The sequence below is a fragment of the Pinus tabuliformis genome, chromosome 9, assembly GCF_031772625.1.
Source record: "Pinus tabuliformis cultivar Carrire ecotype Pingquan chromosome 9, CPIR1, whole genome shotgun sequence".
NCBI classification, from domain to species: Eukaryota; Viridiplantae; Streptophyta; class Pinopsida; order Pinales; family Pinaceae; genus Pinus; species Pinus tabuliformis.
The window spans coordinates 945,717,095-945,733,457 of record NC_142307.1 but is presented as its reverse complement, the minus strand read 5'-3'; the positions used below and the strand labels follow the sequence as shown (position 1 = coordinate 945,733,457).

General features: G+C 42.1%; 1 protein-coding gene across 1 annotated transcript in view; it reads right to left on the bottom strand.

The window, feature by feature from the left end:
• Positions 1-7,639, bottom strand: part of LOC149151867 (cactus-binding carboxy-terminal, cactin) — a 234,872-nt gene extending 227,233 nt beyond the window's left edge. Inside the window, exons 1-2 of the mRNA XM_089438382.1 lie at positions 7,231-7,639; positions 7,048-7,139 (exon numbers count right to left, since the gene is read on the bottom strand). Coding sequence (XP_089294508.1) covers positions 7,048-7,139; positions 7,231-7,608 — 470 coding nt within the window. The 5' untranslated portion in view covers positions 7,609-7,639. The remainder of the gene's footprint in view (positions 1-7,047; positions 7,140-7,230) is intronic.
• Between the last annotated feature and the right edge of the window lie 8,724 nt (positions 7,640-16,363).

The window sequence follows — 16,363 nt, the reverse complement described above, 5'->3', positions numbered from 1 at the left end:
TACCAAGGCCTTAAATTCCATGAACTTGGTTAAGACATCATCTTTCTTCTTCATAAAAAATATCCAAGTTTTCTGAGAATGCTCATCAATAGTAACATAATACTTGTGTCTCATAAATGATGGAGAAGAGAAGGGCCCGCATACATCTGAATGCATCAGCTCCAAAATCCCTTTGGCTCTATTGTTTCGGCCCTGGAAAGATGACTTGGCACACTTGCCAAGTGTGCACCCCTTGCACACTCCATTCTTGTTAAGATTGTACTGTGGTAGCCCTATGGCTATCTATTGTAAGATCTTCAACACCTCGTGATGCAAGTGTCCCATGCGCATGTGCCAAAGTTCTCCTACATCTTTGTTATGCCCATCGACTGCCTAGTTGCTCAAGGTTGCGCATGTCTCAACCTGCAACCCGTAGAGATTCTTCATCCTCACACCTATCTGCTTCTGAGCTAGATGCTTGAGGTAAGACTTACCTCTACTTAAGATAACATCATAACCCTTGTCCTTTAGGGTTACCACCAAAACAAAGTTCTTCTTCAAGCCTGGAACATAGAGGACATCTCTGAGATGGAAAGAGCTCCCAGACTCCCTCTCAAAGCTGACAGTACCAACTCCCATGGTCATGTACTTGCCATTATATCCTAGCTCAATATGAACCTGCATGTCCTTCCCCTCCAACTGGTTGATATACTCCATGTTCCCGATCATATGGAAGTATGCTTAGAAATCAATATACCACATGTTGCTCCCTACTAAGCTTGCCATGCAAGCTAGAAGCAAACCCATCTATCTCAGCTGATGCAGCCACATGATCCTTGTTGGACCCCTTCTTCCTATTAGGACACTTGGTAGCATAGTGCCTGAACTCATGGCAATGGAAGCACTTGATCTTACTTAGATCCTTCTTCTTCTTCTCGCCCTTCTAACTGGTTTCAGCCTTGCATTTTCCCTTCTTACCCTTGGATTCACTGCCTTTACCTGCCAAGGCAAAGTTCTCCTCATCCTTTGTCTTCACCGATCTACCATCTCTCGTCCCTATCCGAATTTCTTCTTGAACAGAGTCACTCCAAAACCTTTCCCAATTGGGAAAATTTTCTCTACCACTCACTGCATCCTAGAAACCATACCAAGACTTATGGAGTCCCAGAAGCGCAAGACTCACAAGGTCTTTTTCTGTTACTGTCTCACCCACACCACCTAGCTCATCCCGAACTTGAGTGAACTTTGAAAGATATGTGATGATGGGCTCTCCTTTGCTCATCCTAATACTTCTTAGTTTCTCCTTGAGAGCTAGCTTCCTAACATCATTGGATCATTGATACTGATCTAAGATGGCTTTAAACATCTCAAATGCTGTCTTCTTCCCATGAAGATGAGGAATGATATGGTCCTTGACCCCTTCTAGAATGATCCTCCTTGCCTTGGTATCATTCTTGTTATGTTGGGCCAACTATTGGGGATCTTAAGGTGGCACTTGAGCCTGCTTTATAAACTTGAGCACCACATGATCTTCCAACACTACTGATATCCGCTCATTCCATGAGCAGAAGTGAGAGGCTCCCTCTAAATAGTGATCTGCTCTCGATCCTTGAACCGACATGTTGCTTATCCCAAGAACTACTTCTTCAAACTTTGATCTGCGCTCTTCACTAATAATCAACTTGGTGCTAGTCTTTATACTAATCTCGGCCCTGATACCATGTTAATTTTCCACGAAATTCTGCAACTACTTGATGATTTTTTGAAAACTAAACTAGTTTACTTGTCACCAAGGTACAAAATTTCTTAACAAGAGATAAGCAGTAGAATAGACACACAGAGATAAAAACACATCACACAAATTTACACGATTATTTTTCTTGGGAAACTCAACTGGGAAAACCCTCTTCTTTGTTGTCGTATTTTATTGAAAGACTTGAGCAATTGAATCTCTTACAAGGCAATCTAAGAACAAACTTGTTCTTTGTTGTACTAGCTTAAAACACCCTACAAAACATGTGATCCTTGCTCCTGAACCTTTGTGCACTAGCAACCCTATTCCCTAACGCACTAGGGCCTATTTCTATGCGCACAAAATCTCATATTTTGTAGCGCACCAAACTCCTATTTCTGTGTGCACTTGCCACTCCTATTTCCTAACGCAAGCCTCCTCCAAACATGTGCACACTTGCTCCTCAAGGTTGCACACACCATAGGCAAAGAGATCTCACACAAAACTTGTGCACTCAACAATTGAATAACTTTGTGCCTTCGTCCTTTATAATTTCAATCCATGCTAAAATTGGTGAGTACAAATTTAGAACTCTTGTGGTTGACAAGTTAACTGAATTCGAACTGATTCTCTCTCCAATCATAACTAGAGTCACAACTCGTCCTTGCTTCAATCAATTACTGAAGCTCCAACTCGTCCCATTTGCACTTATAACTGCCACTCGATCCTGTTGTCAAACTAAAGAAGGATCCACATAACTGATCCTCCAACACTACGTATGAACTTGTGAATATTATTCCCGCAACTAGAAATAAACTTATCATATCCATGAACTCGCTCCATGGTCAAAGGAAAGACAACTTGTGGTCTTTCTGGCTAAGGCACGAGCCAGAGAAGACCTTCACTGCTACAATTTTCAACAGATACCACTTGTCCTTATCCTATGCAAAATGCCTCACTTGATCTTAGGCATTTGACCATGTAAAACCCACCATAAAACACAAGAGCAAGTCTCCAAGAGTGTGCCCTTCAAGAATCCTCCAAAATATAATAAAATCAACCCCATTAGGGAACTCTCCACATGAAAACCATACCAAAGATAGCAAAGACCAAGGTTTAAATAGGAGAATCGGCCAATAACCACCCTTGCCTCAACATGGGTAAAATTATCATAAATTAATGGAGCACTTCAGGGCCAATGCTATAAATAACCCAAAAGTTTCCAAGAATAGAGCCAATGTGTAAAAGTGCTTTCTCCAAGGCATGAACAACTCACCCATTGCATGAAAACATAGACATGTGTACCAACGATCCATTCGCTATTATACTTAACCAACAAAAAGGGAGAGCAACATCAATAAATGTGCCAAAGAGGTTAGACCCATATGTACCCTCATAACTCCTCCAAGTAATAATGTAAATAATTTGCCCTAGGAGAGTGTGCAATGAATCTAGGATGATTTCTAATGCACGAGTAAGGAAACCTCCAAAATAATATGTAAGCAATGGGAAAAAACATGCAAATACCATCACCAGGTATCTAAAACCATGGGTGTACATTTGGAGCAACCTAGAAAATTGTGCCAATAAGGTCCCCATGCCTCCAAATATGTTTCAAAGATGTCCAACAAGGGGAGCACTCTACTCCGCCAATCGACTAACCACTCTAAGCATACCACATCAGCATCAAAATGTTAATATTCACTAGGGCATTCCACCGTCAAGCAAATGTATCATAAACCATTCACCAATATGGCCTTTGGAGGCTAGATCGGCATATAAATGAGTGCAAGAATAGACCATGATGAATAAACTCATAATAAAGATAATACAGCTCGTTTAAACATCGCACTCCATAAACACTGGATATAATCTCCAAAGTAAGATGTTTTGTTGTGAGGCGAGAATAATAAGCAATGAATTGTGCAATTCTCAAGACACCTCAGCACCCACCTTCATGGTCAACAAATAAACTATCACAAGAGCGTTGTTGAGGAAAGTGTGTTTACTAGTTAAAGCCTAAACACTAGTAACGAATTGTGCAATTCTCAAGACACCTTAGCACCCACCTTCATGGTCAACAAATAAACTATCACAAGAGCATTGTTGAGGAAAGTGTGTTTACTAGCTAAAGCCTAAACACTATAGATATCAGGTACCACTTTATCCAGGAGATGGTACAACAAGGAGCAATAAGGCTCCATCACATTGGGATTGATGAGCAGGTCGTCGATATTCTGACAAAGCCCCTGGGGAAGGTCAAGTTCTTGGCCTTCCGAGAACGACTTGGAGTCATGGAGAGACCCTCTTATGAGGGTCCTGTATGAGATGGACATTGAGCTTTGGGAGCTCCAAGGGGACTTGGAGTACTTCTTGGAGCGATGAGCAACCATAGGGTGAGTGGTTCAGCCTTCCCCTAGTGGTTTGTTGTGTACAGGGTGAGTGGTTCAGCCTTCCCCTGTGATACCCCTTGGCGACATGTAGGCAGGATGAGTGGTTCATCCTTCTCCTGCTGAGACATCCTACCCATGCAGTCTGGGACTCATGGGAAGTACCTCTCATCTGGCCAATGAGTAGGGAAATGAGAATAGAGACCATAGTACTACCGATGGACGCATCGTGTACTACCATACTCCCTATGCTAGGATGATCGATATTGATCTGGGATCAATGGGAACTGACTTCAGGTCAGTAAGAGTGGTATGAGACTCTTTTGATTGGAACTAACTTCGAGTCAGTAAAAGTGGTATGAGACACTCTCTTTTATTTGGGACTGACTTCGGGCTAGTAGAGAATGGTATGATGCATTCTCGATCACTTCTTCTTCTCCATAGTTCAACAGAGCAGAGCAGAGCAGTGCATTGATGGCAAAGATAGTACAGATTGGCGGATGGATTAGCATATGGAGTTCTCCCTAGTTGAGAGGGAGTGTTAAAATTGGCAACTAGGGCCAAACTCCACATGGGTCATCTTATTTATGAGAGCTGATATTTTTCTTGGATTCCTCTCTCCGAGAGGTGTAGGATTGATCTAAAGATCATCTAATTCTGACATGTACAAATGAAGTTATGAATTTATGTTGATTATGGTCAAATTGGCAAGGTCGGCCAACAAACTTATGTAGGCTCAAAAGTCCAACAGTCACGTCTATTCATCCTCAACGTTGCATATAAATAGAAGGTGACTTAGCCTCATTTGGACACACTCATCTTCACACTTCTCTCTCTCTCCTCATTGATTGGGTACGGATTTCTGGGCCTCTCTCTCTCCACACGTTCGAAATTTCAAATGAGTGAAATTTCAGAAGACCGAATTTCTGGACAGTTTGACCAAGCGTTGACCAGAATGCATTGACCTCCTTTGACTGCGTTTTTGTGAGGGCTATCTCTGTTTGGGCAGGCCCATTTTTGGCACAGAAATCGAGGCCAAACGTTGACTTTGACCAGTGTTGACTGCAGCTAGGGTTGACTGCAAGGTTGACTATTTGACCAGATTTTGACTAGGCTGATTTCGAAGTGTTTTGAGGGCTGATTCATCTTGCTGTTTGGAGGCTAAAGTTGATTGGAGTTGACCAAATTGTTGAGGGTCAAATCTGCCCTGTTGACCGGCATTGACTTTTCTGGTTAGGGCTCTTTTGCTGCTGTTATAAATTATCAGATTTGTAAATTGTACTATCTCTCTCTGCTAAACTATTGAAGACTATAAGAAGAATTGATCAAGGGTTTCCCCACATTGGGGTTTGTCCCTGGCTGGTGCCACATCTTGTGTCCTCTTGTCTTGGCTTGTCTTCTACTGTTTATGTTTATGTTCTATCTGCATTTTACTATCATGTTGATGTGATTGCTAAACTGGATATTGATATTGGGCTAATTAAGAAATTGAAGTAAAATTGCTCTAAAACATAGAACATACCATTGTTGCCTAAAATTAACACTTGAGCAATCCAAGGCAGAGACAATGGTGTATGTGCACACCAACCTTCGTCTTATTTACAGGCAGAGGGATAAGTGGTTGAAGGGAAAGACAAAGATGTAGGATGTTTTCCCTGATGATATGGGTCTAGACAGCAGTGTTGAGTTGACATTGGCTAACTTGGATCTCAATGATCCAGTGCTAGAGCCTGTCACATTTGATGATGGTGATACTGTAGAGGGGTCATCCTCCACACCAGCAAATGCAGAGATGACTTTGGATACAGGGGAGGAGGATGCAGCAGAGGAGAGCAATGGTGACCATGATGATGAGTACAGTGATGCTGATTTTGATGATGAGGATTGATGACTCATGAGCTACCTACTGCCTTGAGGATTTTATACTTGTAATTGTTTTGTATTTGTTATTTCTATTTGCCATTGGCATTGCACTACCTATGTAACACATTTTGATTTTGATGACTTAATGAGAAAACTACAATATCTTTATCTTACTATCTTGTCTTTCTCCTATTGGATCATTGATGAATTGAATATGTATTATGATTTATCATTTATGTCACAATTGTATTTGTATGCATAATGTTATTTGTATCATGAATGAGAATTTGCGTAAGAAATATCTAATAAAATAATATATAAGTTTATAACGTATCCAAACGTGTACTGTTCTGGGCGGCAACGTGTCTGTATCTGACACTCGAATCCCCGTGTCTGTCGTATCCTATGCCCCCATGTCAGGTGACTTAGGTTTTGTTCTGTCAAACGATGGTTTTATTATAACTCAGAGTGTTTTGAGCACATGTGCTCTCTGCCCCACACTATGGACTGTTTTTTGAAAGCCCTAGTTCCGTGGAAACTTTTGATCATACTGGATGCTCTTTCCCATATATATATATATATGCCAGGCCGCTGTGGTAAGTTCTTGCAATGTACTGTCTGTAGAAGAAGAATTTCTGGAGGTTAGGTTTTGTCATGTCAAACTATGGTTTTATTATAACTAGGGACTGTTTTGAAAGCCCTCGTTCTGTGAAAAAAAATTATCGTACTGGATGCTCTCTCTCGAGTACATATAAAATCAGCGCTGAAATGATCATACTATAAATTCAACCAAAACGCATTTAAAAAAGGCCCAACAATCTATCTCTCTATATGTGATTTTATTGGATGCTCACTCCCAGAGAGTTAGTTCAACACCGAATTGACAATATTATAAATTCACCAAAACGCATTTCAAAAAATACCCCAAAATTGGTTTTCTTGCCAGAAAACCTATAATCAACAACGAATTGACCTGACCATACTATAAATTCAACGAAAGCGCATTCCAAAAAAATCCCCATCAATCTATTTATATGGATAAAATTCAAGATTAGCGTTTTAGAAAATGGCAACAGTACTCACTTCTCATTCAAGTTGGAGTCTCCGAAAGGATTAGAATCGTTCGAATAGCCCGAGACTGTCTGGGTCTTCAGCTTCTTTGCAACTTTGGCCGCCTGCAAAATTCAAAAACCCCCAATTCACGACAAACAGAAACTAAGCAAAAATTAAGACCCTGAGTGCCCGAAAACCTTGGGGCGTGTGTACCTTTCTCTGGGCTTTTTTTGCGAGATACTCATTTATTTCTTCCTGGGTGATCTTTCTGGACTTCCTTTTCTTCTTAGGGGACTCGTCTTCATCTTCGCTCTCTGATTCGGTGGGCGTCTCAGAAGAGCTATGGCGTCTTCTGCTGCCGATGGTGTTGCTTTTCTTTCTATAGGAATCCTTCCCGGACCTTCTGGAAGAACTGCGCCTCGATCTTCTTCGTCTGTCGTCCTCGCTGGATTCAGAATCGTTGCTTCGAGTGTCTGAATCTGCGTCCGAAGTTTCATCGTGTTTGCGCCCGCCTCTTTTACGATCCGACCGATGGTTATCGTGGCTTCGGCTGTGCGCTTTTCTCCTGTCTTCGATCTCTCTCTGTGGCATTGTGTTTAGATTATTGATTGGGAATTTTCACGGATAAAAACTCGGGCCGCTGAAAGCAGTCGCGTTCTCGGTGCAAGCAGCAGATCGTCGACACAAACAAATTAAGACAAGACGTATCTTGTTGTCAGCCCATTACCCGGATGAGCGGGGTAGCCCCGAAGGGAACTCGTGCCCGCGGCCGCCCCTTAAAGAAAACCACGGAAAATTTTAATGGTGGTTTAACTATACTCACAAAGAGTGAAAGCAAACGAGGGAAAGGTCAAATGGATTCTAAAACTATTTTTATAATGCTTTGCAAGGGAATTATATGCCGTTTGTATGCTAAACAATATGACCGATGAGATTTTTAAATCATAAAAATTATGTGGGAATGCGAAACACATCATATCATAAGACCATCATGTTAAAACCTTGTGTTTGCAAAGTTATTTTGGAAGTATGTTAGAAAACCAAATTAGCAAGTGGGCAGAAGAAAAAGATAAGTGTGCTAAAGGGCAAGCAGATTTTAGACCTAAACATTCCATAGTTGATCATTGCATAACTTTAAAACACATCATTGAAAAAGTTTGGGAGTAAAAGGAAGAAGTCTTTTGTTGCTTTGTTGATTTCAGAAGAGCGTTTGACCATGTTCCTAGAGATAAGCTTTGGCACAGAATGGAGGAACTTGGGGTTCCTAAACATTTGAGAGCAGCTGTGCATAGGCTATATGAAGAGGTGAAAGTCAAAATTAAAACTTCAGCAGGCATTTTTGAAAGTTTTAGAAGCGATATTGGAGTCAAGCAAGGTTGCCCACTGTCTCCTACCCTTTTTGGTTTATATATCGACAAACTTGAGGAGTGGTTAAATTCGCAAGGGGGTGATGGTATCTATTTGGGCAAGTTTGTTATAAGGCTTCTTTTGTATGCAAATGACCTTATTCTGATTGCTAAATCGGCTCTTGGTTTGCAAGAGCATGATCCGAATTTAAACAAGAATTCAACAAATTACAGAGATAACCATAAACACAGAGATGCAGTGGAAATAATACTTCATTTCATTAATGTAAAACACTGAAATATGCTTACAAACAAAAATGGAAATAAACCAATTAGGGCGATGGTAGCTTATCTCTGAGAAGAGATGTGGCGGCTACATGCCTCTGAACTGCCTTACAATGAGGTTCAAGGGCCTTTTTATTATTGAACAATAAGAGCAAACCCTAAACAACCAAAACCCTAACCCGAGGAGATGTAACACCAAGAGTTTATGGGCCCCGTTGGGATAAGTTGGACAGCCAACTTCCCGGGGTCGTGACTTGGTCATATTATCTTCGTTTGATGTGCATGATAACCCGTTGGAAATATCTCTCTGAGGACTACGATGAAAAAAAAAAATGATTTTTGGCAAATAACCGTTGGCCGTAGATTTCCAAAAAAACGTCATTTAGGGCCTCAAAACAGCTCCGGAAGTTTAGGACCTGAAAAACTGCTAAAAATAGTAAACTGTGCTACAATTAAGGAAACTGAAAAACTGAAAGAAGCAATGGTGGGGGTCCAAGTGGAATTGGTGGGTTTCCACCAATATCCACCTGGATCATTCCTCCCCCCTAAGGAAGCAATGGTCCCCATTACATTGAGTTCCTCCATGAGATGAGGAAACTTCTGCTGAACTTGGTCCTTGGTGAGCCACTTGCCCTGGTGAAGGAGTTGGCCTGCTTTGACAACTCGATACAGTTGGATATTCTGCTAGCAAGTGTGCTTGATCTGTGTGTCCATGATCCGATCAGTTGCAGCTTGTTCCATGCAATCTGGATTTAACTCTATGGGTGTGAGTTGTTCTGCAACGTCAAATGTGTCTAGTAATGGTGGAAATTATGGCCGAAGGCGGTCCACATTGAACACTGGGTGCAAGCCAAGGAATGGGGGAATGTTGAGCTCAAATGCATTGTCTCCCACAGCCTTGGTAATGGCGTAAGGACCATATCGGAGTGGTCTGAGTTTCCAATAGGCTCCGGTAAGGCATTCCTTTTGCAAATGCAACCAGACTTTGTCGCCCACTTGAAACTTGTGTGGCACCCAATGTTGATCATGTTGCTGCTTGTACTTGGCATTTGATTTCTCCAGAATGTCATGGACCTGCTGGCGAATATGTTGGATGTGCTCAATGAAGCTATTTGCCTTATATGTTTTGGACTGGACATGAGCCGAATCTGCGGGAGTAGTTGCAAACGGCATGGCCACATCAATGGGACATAGTGGTTGGAATCCCAAGCCCACCTGAAAAGGGTTGTGGCCAGTCGAGCTGTGGAGAGCCTGGTTGTAACTGTGCTAAACATAGGGGAAGCTCTCATCCCATGTGCATGGATGCTTTGAGTTGTACATGCGCAGAATGCGTATAATCATCCTGTTGACAACCTCTGTCTGGCCATCAATTTGAGGATGGAAGGTTGTGGACTTAGTGAGTTTGGTGTCCATCATCGACCAGAGACTAGACCAAAATGTAATGAGGAACTTGTTGTCCCAATCTGAGATGATAGATTGTGGGATCCTAAAGTGTACCCACACTCGTTCAAAGAAGAGTTTAGCAGTGGCTTCTGCTGTGATATTCTTCTTGTAGGCTGCCATAATGGCCATCTTCAAGAACCTGTCGACGACCACAAAAACACAGTCGTTTCCATGGTTAGTGGAAGGAAGGCCTGACATGTAATCCATGGAGATGGATTCCTAAGGTCGACTAGGGGTAGGCAGCAGGGTATAGAGGCCTTGCTTCTTGATGGTCGGTTTGGCAATGGCGTAGGCAGTGCATGATCTGATGTACTTCCTGACATCCTGTCGAAGATTCGGCCAATAGAAATACTTCTGCAGTACTGCCACCATTTTCTCGACCCCGAAATGCCTAGCATCCTGACTGTAGTGTGCTTCCCAAATCATCTTGGCACGCTCGCTTGAAGGAACACAAACGTGACCCAGGTGGCATAACAGGGCATCCTGAAGGTGAAAATCCGGAACATGCTCACCCTCCAAGAGTGTCTGGTATGTGTGGCCAAATTCTGGGTCGCTTTTGTAGAGAAGTGGCCAATCAAAAGTCTCGTGCCCACAAGAGTTGAGCACAGTGGTTAACGCCATGATCGGTGTACGACTGAGGCAATCTGCAACATTATTGGTGCTTCCCTTCTTATACTTGATATTCAAATGGAACTGTTGCAAGTATGTGGACCACTTATGATGACGATCATTCTGCAATTTCCCTTGGGTTTATATGAACTACAGGGGTCGGTGGTCTGTGTGGATGACCGTTTCCTTCCCCAAAATGTAATGCTTCCATTGTCGGCAAGCTTGCACAATGGAATACATCTCTTTGTCATAAGTGGGATACTTCTGGACAGTGTCTAAAAGTGTCTCACTGTGATATGCCACTGGATGCCCGTGTTGAGTAAGGGCTGCCCCAATAGCATAGTCAAAGGCATCTGTCTCGACCTCAAATGGTTGTTGCAAGTCTAGTAATGTGAGCACTGGTGCCGAGCAGAGGTGATCTTTCAACTCTGTGAATGCCTTCTATTGAGATTCAAACCAAAAGAATTTTTCTTTTGCCCTTGGTGACTTGACTCAAGGGCCAAGTGATATGAGAAAATCCCAACACAAACCTGCGGTAGAAGTTGGCAAGACCTAGAAAGTTGCGAAGCTCTGTCGGAGTGGTTGGAGATGGCCAATCCCAAATGACTTGGATCTTGGCTGGATCCACATGCACCCCCTGTTCATCAATAATGTATCCCAGATAGTGAACCTGGGTCATGCCAAAAGTGAATTTCTCGAAATTAGCACATAACTTGTGTTGTCGCAATGTTTGGAGAACCTGTCAGATGTGGTGGAGGTGCTCTTCCCAAATCTGGCTAAAGATGAGGATGTCATCCAAGTATACCACTACAAATGAGTTGGTGAATGGCCGCAAGATGTCATCCATTAGCCTCATGAAGGTTGCAAGAGCATTCGTCAATCCGAAAGGCATAACCAACCATTCGAAAAGGCCCTCCTTGGCTTTGAAGGCAGTCTTCCACACATCGGAGGGTTCGATTGGTACCTGGTGATATCCTGACTTCAAATCGATCTTGCTGAAATATTTTTCCCCCTTCAGTTGGTCCAAGAGGTCATCAATCCGTGGGATCGGGTACCTATTACGGACAGTGATCTTATTCAACGCCTGATAGTCAATACAGAGTCTCCAAGTCTCATCCTTCTTCTATACCAACATGATCAGGCTCCCACAGGGCAATGAACTCGAACGGATGTGACCTTTCTGCAACAACTCTGAATCTGCCTCTTGATTTCATCATTCTCTAGAACGGAGTGCCGATAGATTGGTCCATTGGGCAGCGACGCACCTGGGTCAGATCGATGGAGTGCTTGACCTGATAATGTAGAGGAACCCCTGCGGGGGAGGTGAAGATGTCCTCGTACTCCTCCACGACCTTGTCCATCTATAGTTGTCGTGCGGAGGGACCCTGTCTGGAGGTCGTGGCCACCATCTTCTTCTTTCCTTGAGGGCGTATCATCAGGAAAACAAATTTCCTGGTTTTGGAAATGAGCTTACTGCATTGTTTTGCAGTAACCAAAGAGATGGCAGTAGGCAGTGCTATCTCCGGTATCCTGTACAACTTATTTCCCAAAGTAACAATAACAACTTGGGGCCTTGATTCATACACAACATGTCGCTTCCACAAGTATGGTTGTCCTAATAATACATCACAAACTTCAAAGGGAGCAATGTCACACAATACCTCATCCGTGAAGGGCTTGATATTGTATGGAAGGCGACACTGTTGGCTCACGCGAAGATCTTATCCTTGGTGAAGCCACCTAATGGTGTACGGTTGTGGATGTGTTGTGGTCGGTAAGCCCAACCACTTCACGACCTTTGCCGAAATGAGGTTCTTTTGGCTCCCGCTGTCGACAATGAACTGTAGCGGGGAGCCCTTAACCCACATCTGGGAGTGGAAGAGATGCTCCTCCTCCTCTAGATCTTCAAGTTCCTCCTTCTGGGTCTTCGTGGTGACAACGGTGGCATTGGGCTCTGCATCGATAATCTGCTTCCCTTTGTCATTCCCCTTGTTAGGTTCTGACTCAGAGTCGGAACATGCATCTGATTCTGAAACCTTTAGCTCGGCCACCAGTGACTGCTTGGCCCAACACTCACTTGTGTTGTGAGTAGAGCTCTTATGGAACTCACACCACTTTCCCGTGTCATTTTTTGGCTTCACGACGTTGTTCTTTGCTTGCAGCTTTGGTGGGTTGTCTTGGGCTGCCCCACCTTGGCTTTGTCCTTTGTTCTGCGGTTTGGGGGCACCTTTCCCTTGCTTCGGATTCGTGGATCCAAAGTCTCGCTTCTTTTGTTTAAACTTTTGCTTGACCTTGACGGCATATCGGTATGTCGTGCCAAGTGAGGAGATGTTCAGGAATTATATTTCTTCATGGATGTACTTGTGCAGGCAGTCGCGGTATTTGAGTACCAAATGCTACTCCGAATCCTTGATACCCAGCTTTGTGAGAAGGGTATTGAAAATATTGGTAAACTCTGGCACGGCTTGGTCCCTTCCCTACCGCAACGTGGTCCACTTTATGTATTGTTCCTCATAGCTTCTAACAGGGTAGTACTGCTCCTTGATGGCATCCTGGAATGAATTCCAAGAGGGTGTGACTGAAAATAGTGAGCCTGTACTTTCATCCTTCTGCTCGCAGTAGGTTTCCCACCAGTCCCTGACGTGGGGGGCTGCTTTGAGAAGAGCAAAAATAATCTTTTCCTGACTAGAAAAATCATGAACAAAAAAATAACCCTCTAGCAGATTTAACCATTTATCGACAGCATCTGCGTCTATCTAACCCTCGAATATGGGGATTTCAAAATTAACTTGTACCTTAAACGGTGTGGCGTTTCCAGAGTAGCTGTTGGAATCCGATGCGTCGCCCCTGGGTTGCCGTCGAAGGATCTGGGCAAAGTTTTCCATCATCGCGTTCCTTTATCACTCAAGGGCTTCTTTAAGCAAGATTTTGATAGGATCTCCTACCCCCTCGTCTTTCTTTTCATTCGCCATGGGAGGCCGTCAGGATTTGCGAGGTTGGTGTTGCAAAGGTTCGACCAGTTCAAGCCCTAACTCCTTATATCCCGACCTCGTTGGGGACATGCAAAGAAAAGCAGAGAAAAAAAGTAGACCGCTCTAATACCACTGATTCGGATTTAAATAGGAACGCAACAATTTATAGAGATAACCATAAACAAGAGATGTAGTGGAAATAATACTTCATTTCATTAATGTAAAATACTAAAATATGCTTACAAACAGAAATGGAAATAAACCAGCTAGGGCGATGGTAGCTTATCTCTGAGAAGAGATGTGGCGACTACATGCCTCTGAACTGCCTTACAATGAGGCTCAAGGGTCTTTTTATTATTGAACAATAAGAGCAAACCTTAAACAACTAAAACCCTAACCCAAGGAGATGTAACACCAAGAGTTTATGGGCCCCGTTGGGGTGAGTTGGACAACCAACTTCCCGGGGTCGCGACTTGGTCATATTATCTTCGTTTGACGTGCATGATAAGTCGTTGGAAAGATCTCTCCGAGGACTACGACGAAAAAGATGATTTTAGACATAAAATCACTCGCCGTAGATTTCCAAAAAAAAATGTCATTTAGGGCCTCAAAATGGCTCCAGAAGTTTAGGACCCAAAAAACTACTAAAAATAGTAAATTGTGCTACAATTAAGGAAACTGAAAAACTGAAAGAAGCAATGGTGGGGGTCCAAGTGGAATTGGTGGGTGGCCACCAATATCCACCTGGATCAGAGCACTTACTATCCCTTGAGCATTTTTGTAGAATTGTGGGGATGCAAGTCAATATCAGCAAAACGAAAGTAGTGGTCTTCTCTAATAAAATAAAACATAACCAGCATAAGTTCTACTTTGAAGGCAACATTCTGGAAGAAGTTGCGGATTACAAATACCTCAGAATTGACTTCAACAAAAATCTAAGATGGAATGGTTGTAGAAAGAAAAGAAATTTGTGGGGTTGGAAAGCATTTTATGCTTTTCAAAATAGGTGTAGAGAGCCAGAGTTATGGGATTGGAAAACCACTCAAACTCTTTTTGGGCTTCTAGTGATTCCAATGATTCTCTATGGTTGTGAACTATGGGCCAACAGTACATTCGACATGCAGTGGAGACAAATTGAGAGAATTCAGAAGCGTTTGATTACAAACAAATTTAAGATTAAAAGTGCAGTTCGTTATGATATCTTGTTAAGTGAAACAGTGACTACTCCTATTGAAGCAATTGCTATGGTGCGAGTCATAAGGTATTTAAAAAAAAATAAGCAAATGGAAGAGGGTAGATGGCCTAAGGTTGTCTTTAATGATAGATTGTGCTAGAGCAAAAGAACATGGATGCAGCAAAATAAAAAATGGTTTAGTAAATGGGGTATTTGCTTGAACACGTGTCCCATAAACAGCAAAGAGATAAAAACTTTTGTTATGGAAAAGTTCCACAATCGTACTTGGGATAAGGAGCGAGGAAGAAAGAAAATTTACTATATTGAAGTGTTTAATCCAACTCATAGTCGTCAACCAAAAGCATACATAGAGGCCAAGATCTCTTAGAGAGACAAAATTCGTATTGCTCAGTTAAGGACTAATTTTCATCAACTCCGTTGTGAAACAGGGCACTGAAAAAGGCCAAAGGAAGTGTGGGAGGAAAGAGTATGCATTTTTTGTTCTTTCGGAAAAGTGGAAACAGAAAAACATTTCATTTTAGAAAGTGAGGCCTTCAAAGACAACAGGGAAAGTTATGCAAATATGCTGGCAGCTAGCTCTTGGGATAATCTATTTGGCGAGAGGTTTTTCGAGAAGCTGGGAGCATTTATTTTGAACCTTCACAGAAAAAGGGTCGAATACATCAAGCAGATGAAGAAGCAATCTGTCCCCTAAGCTATCTTTAGCCTCGTGGATGTTAAAATAATTTCTTTCTTTCTTTATTTCATATTAATTAATATTTTAAAAAATGTCTTATTAGTTCCTGCCATAGTCAACATGGACTATTGCAATCGATTTCTGTTGAAATCTGAGTTATATGTAGATAAATAATGTCTTTAATCAAACTTTTCTTAATGCATTTTTTGTTGAATTTATCGAACATTGAAAGCGTTTGTTGTTAACCAATCAAAAAATTGGAGGTCTTATTTGGCCTTTTTTTAGGTGAAGAGGTTCATAAGTTAGGTTTAAAAGGCATATGAATAAGACAAATCATGTCATTCTTGACTAATGCTATTGTTGTTGTAGAATTAGTTAGCTAAAATTAAATGTTTGACATTGAGTGCTCCAGTGGTTTCTCCAGTGGAGGGCAATCCAGATATTTTGAGCCTTGGGACACATGGCTTCATTGAGTTTGGCCACAATCTTTTGAGCCCTAGTACACACGACTTCCTATTTTTCTTCACACGTTTCTTCCATTGCTTCATAAAATCCTATATCGCAGCCTACCACGAGTCGGCCTTCATTGGAGTTTTGCGGATTTCACAAACATTTGTTTGGTCAAACGTTGAATGCTTATGATCACTGAAGCCCAAGTCCATTCTATTGCTGTTCACATTGAATAAAAGACAATACCACTCTTTGTCAAAACCTCATTTTGCAAAACGTGATTTATGCTTTGAAAAATTGTTGTCTTGCAAAAAAAAATCAAACTTAAAACCATAAGCTAGGTTGTTTTTGAAAGCATATTACGATTTTG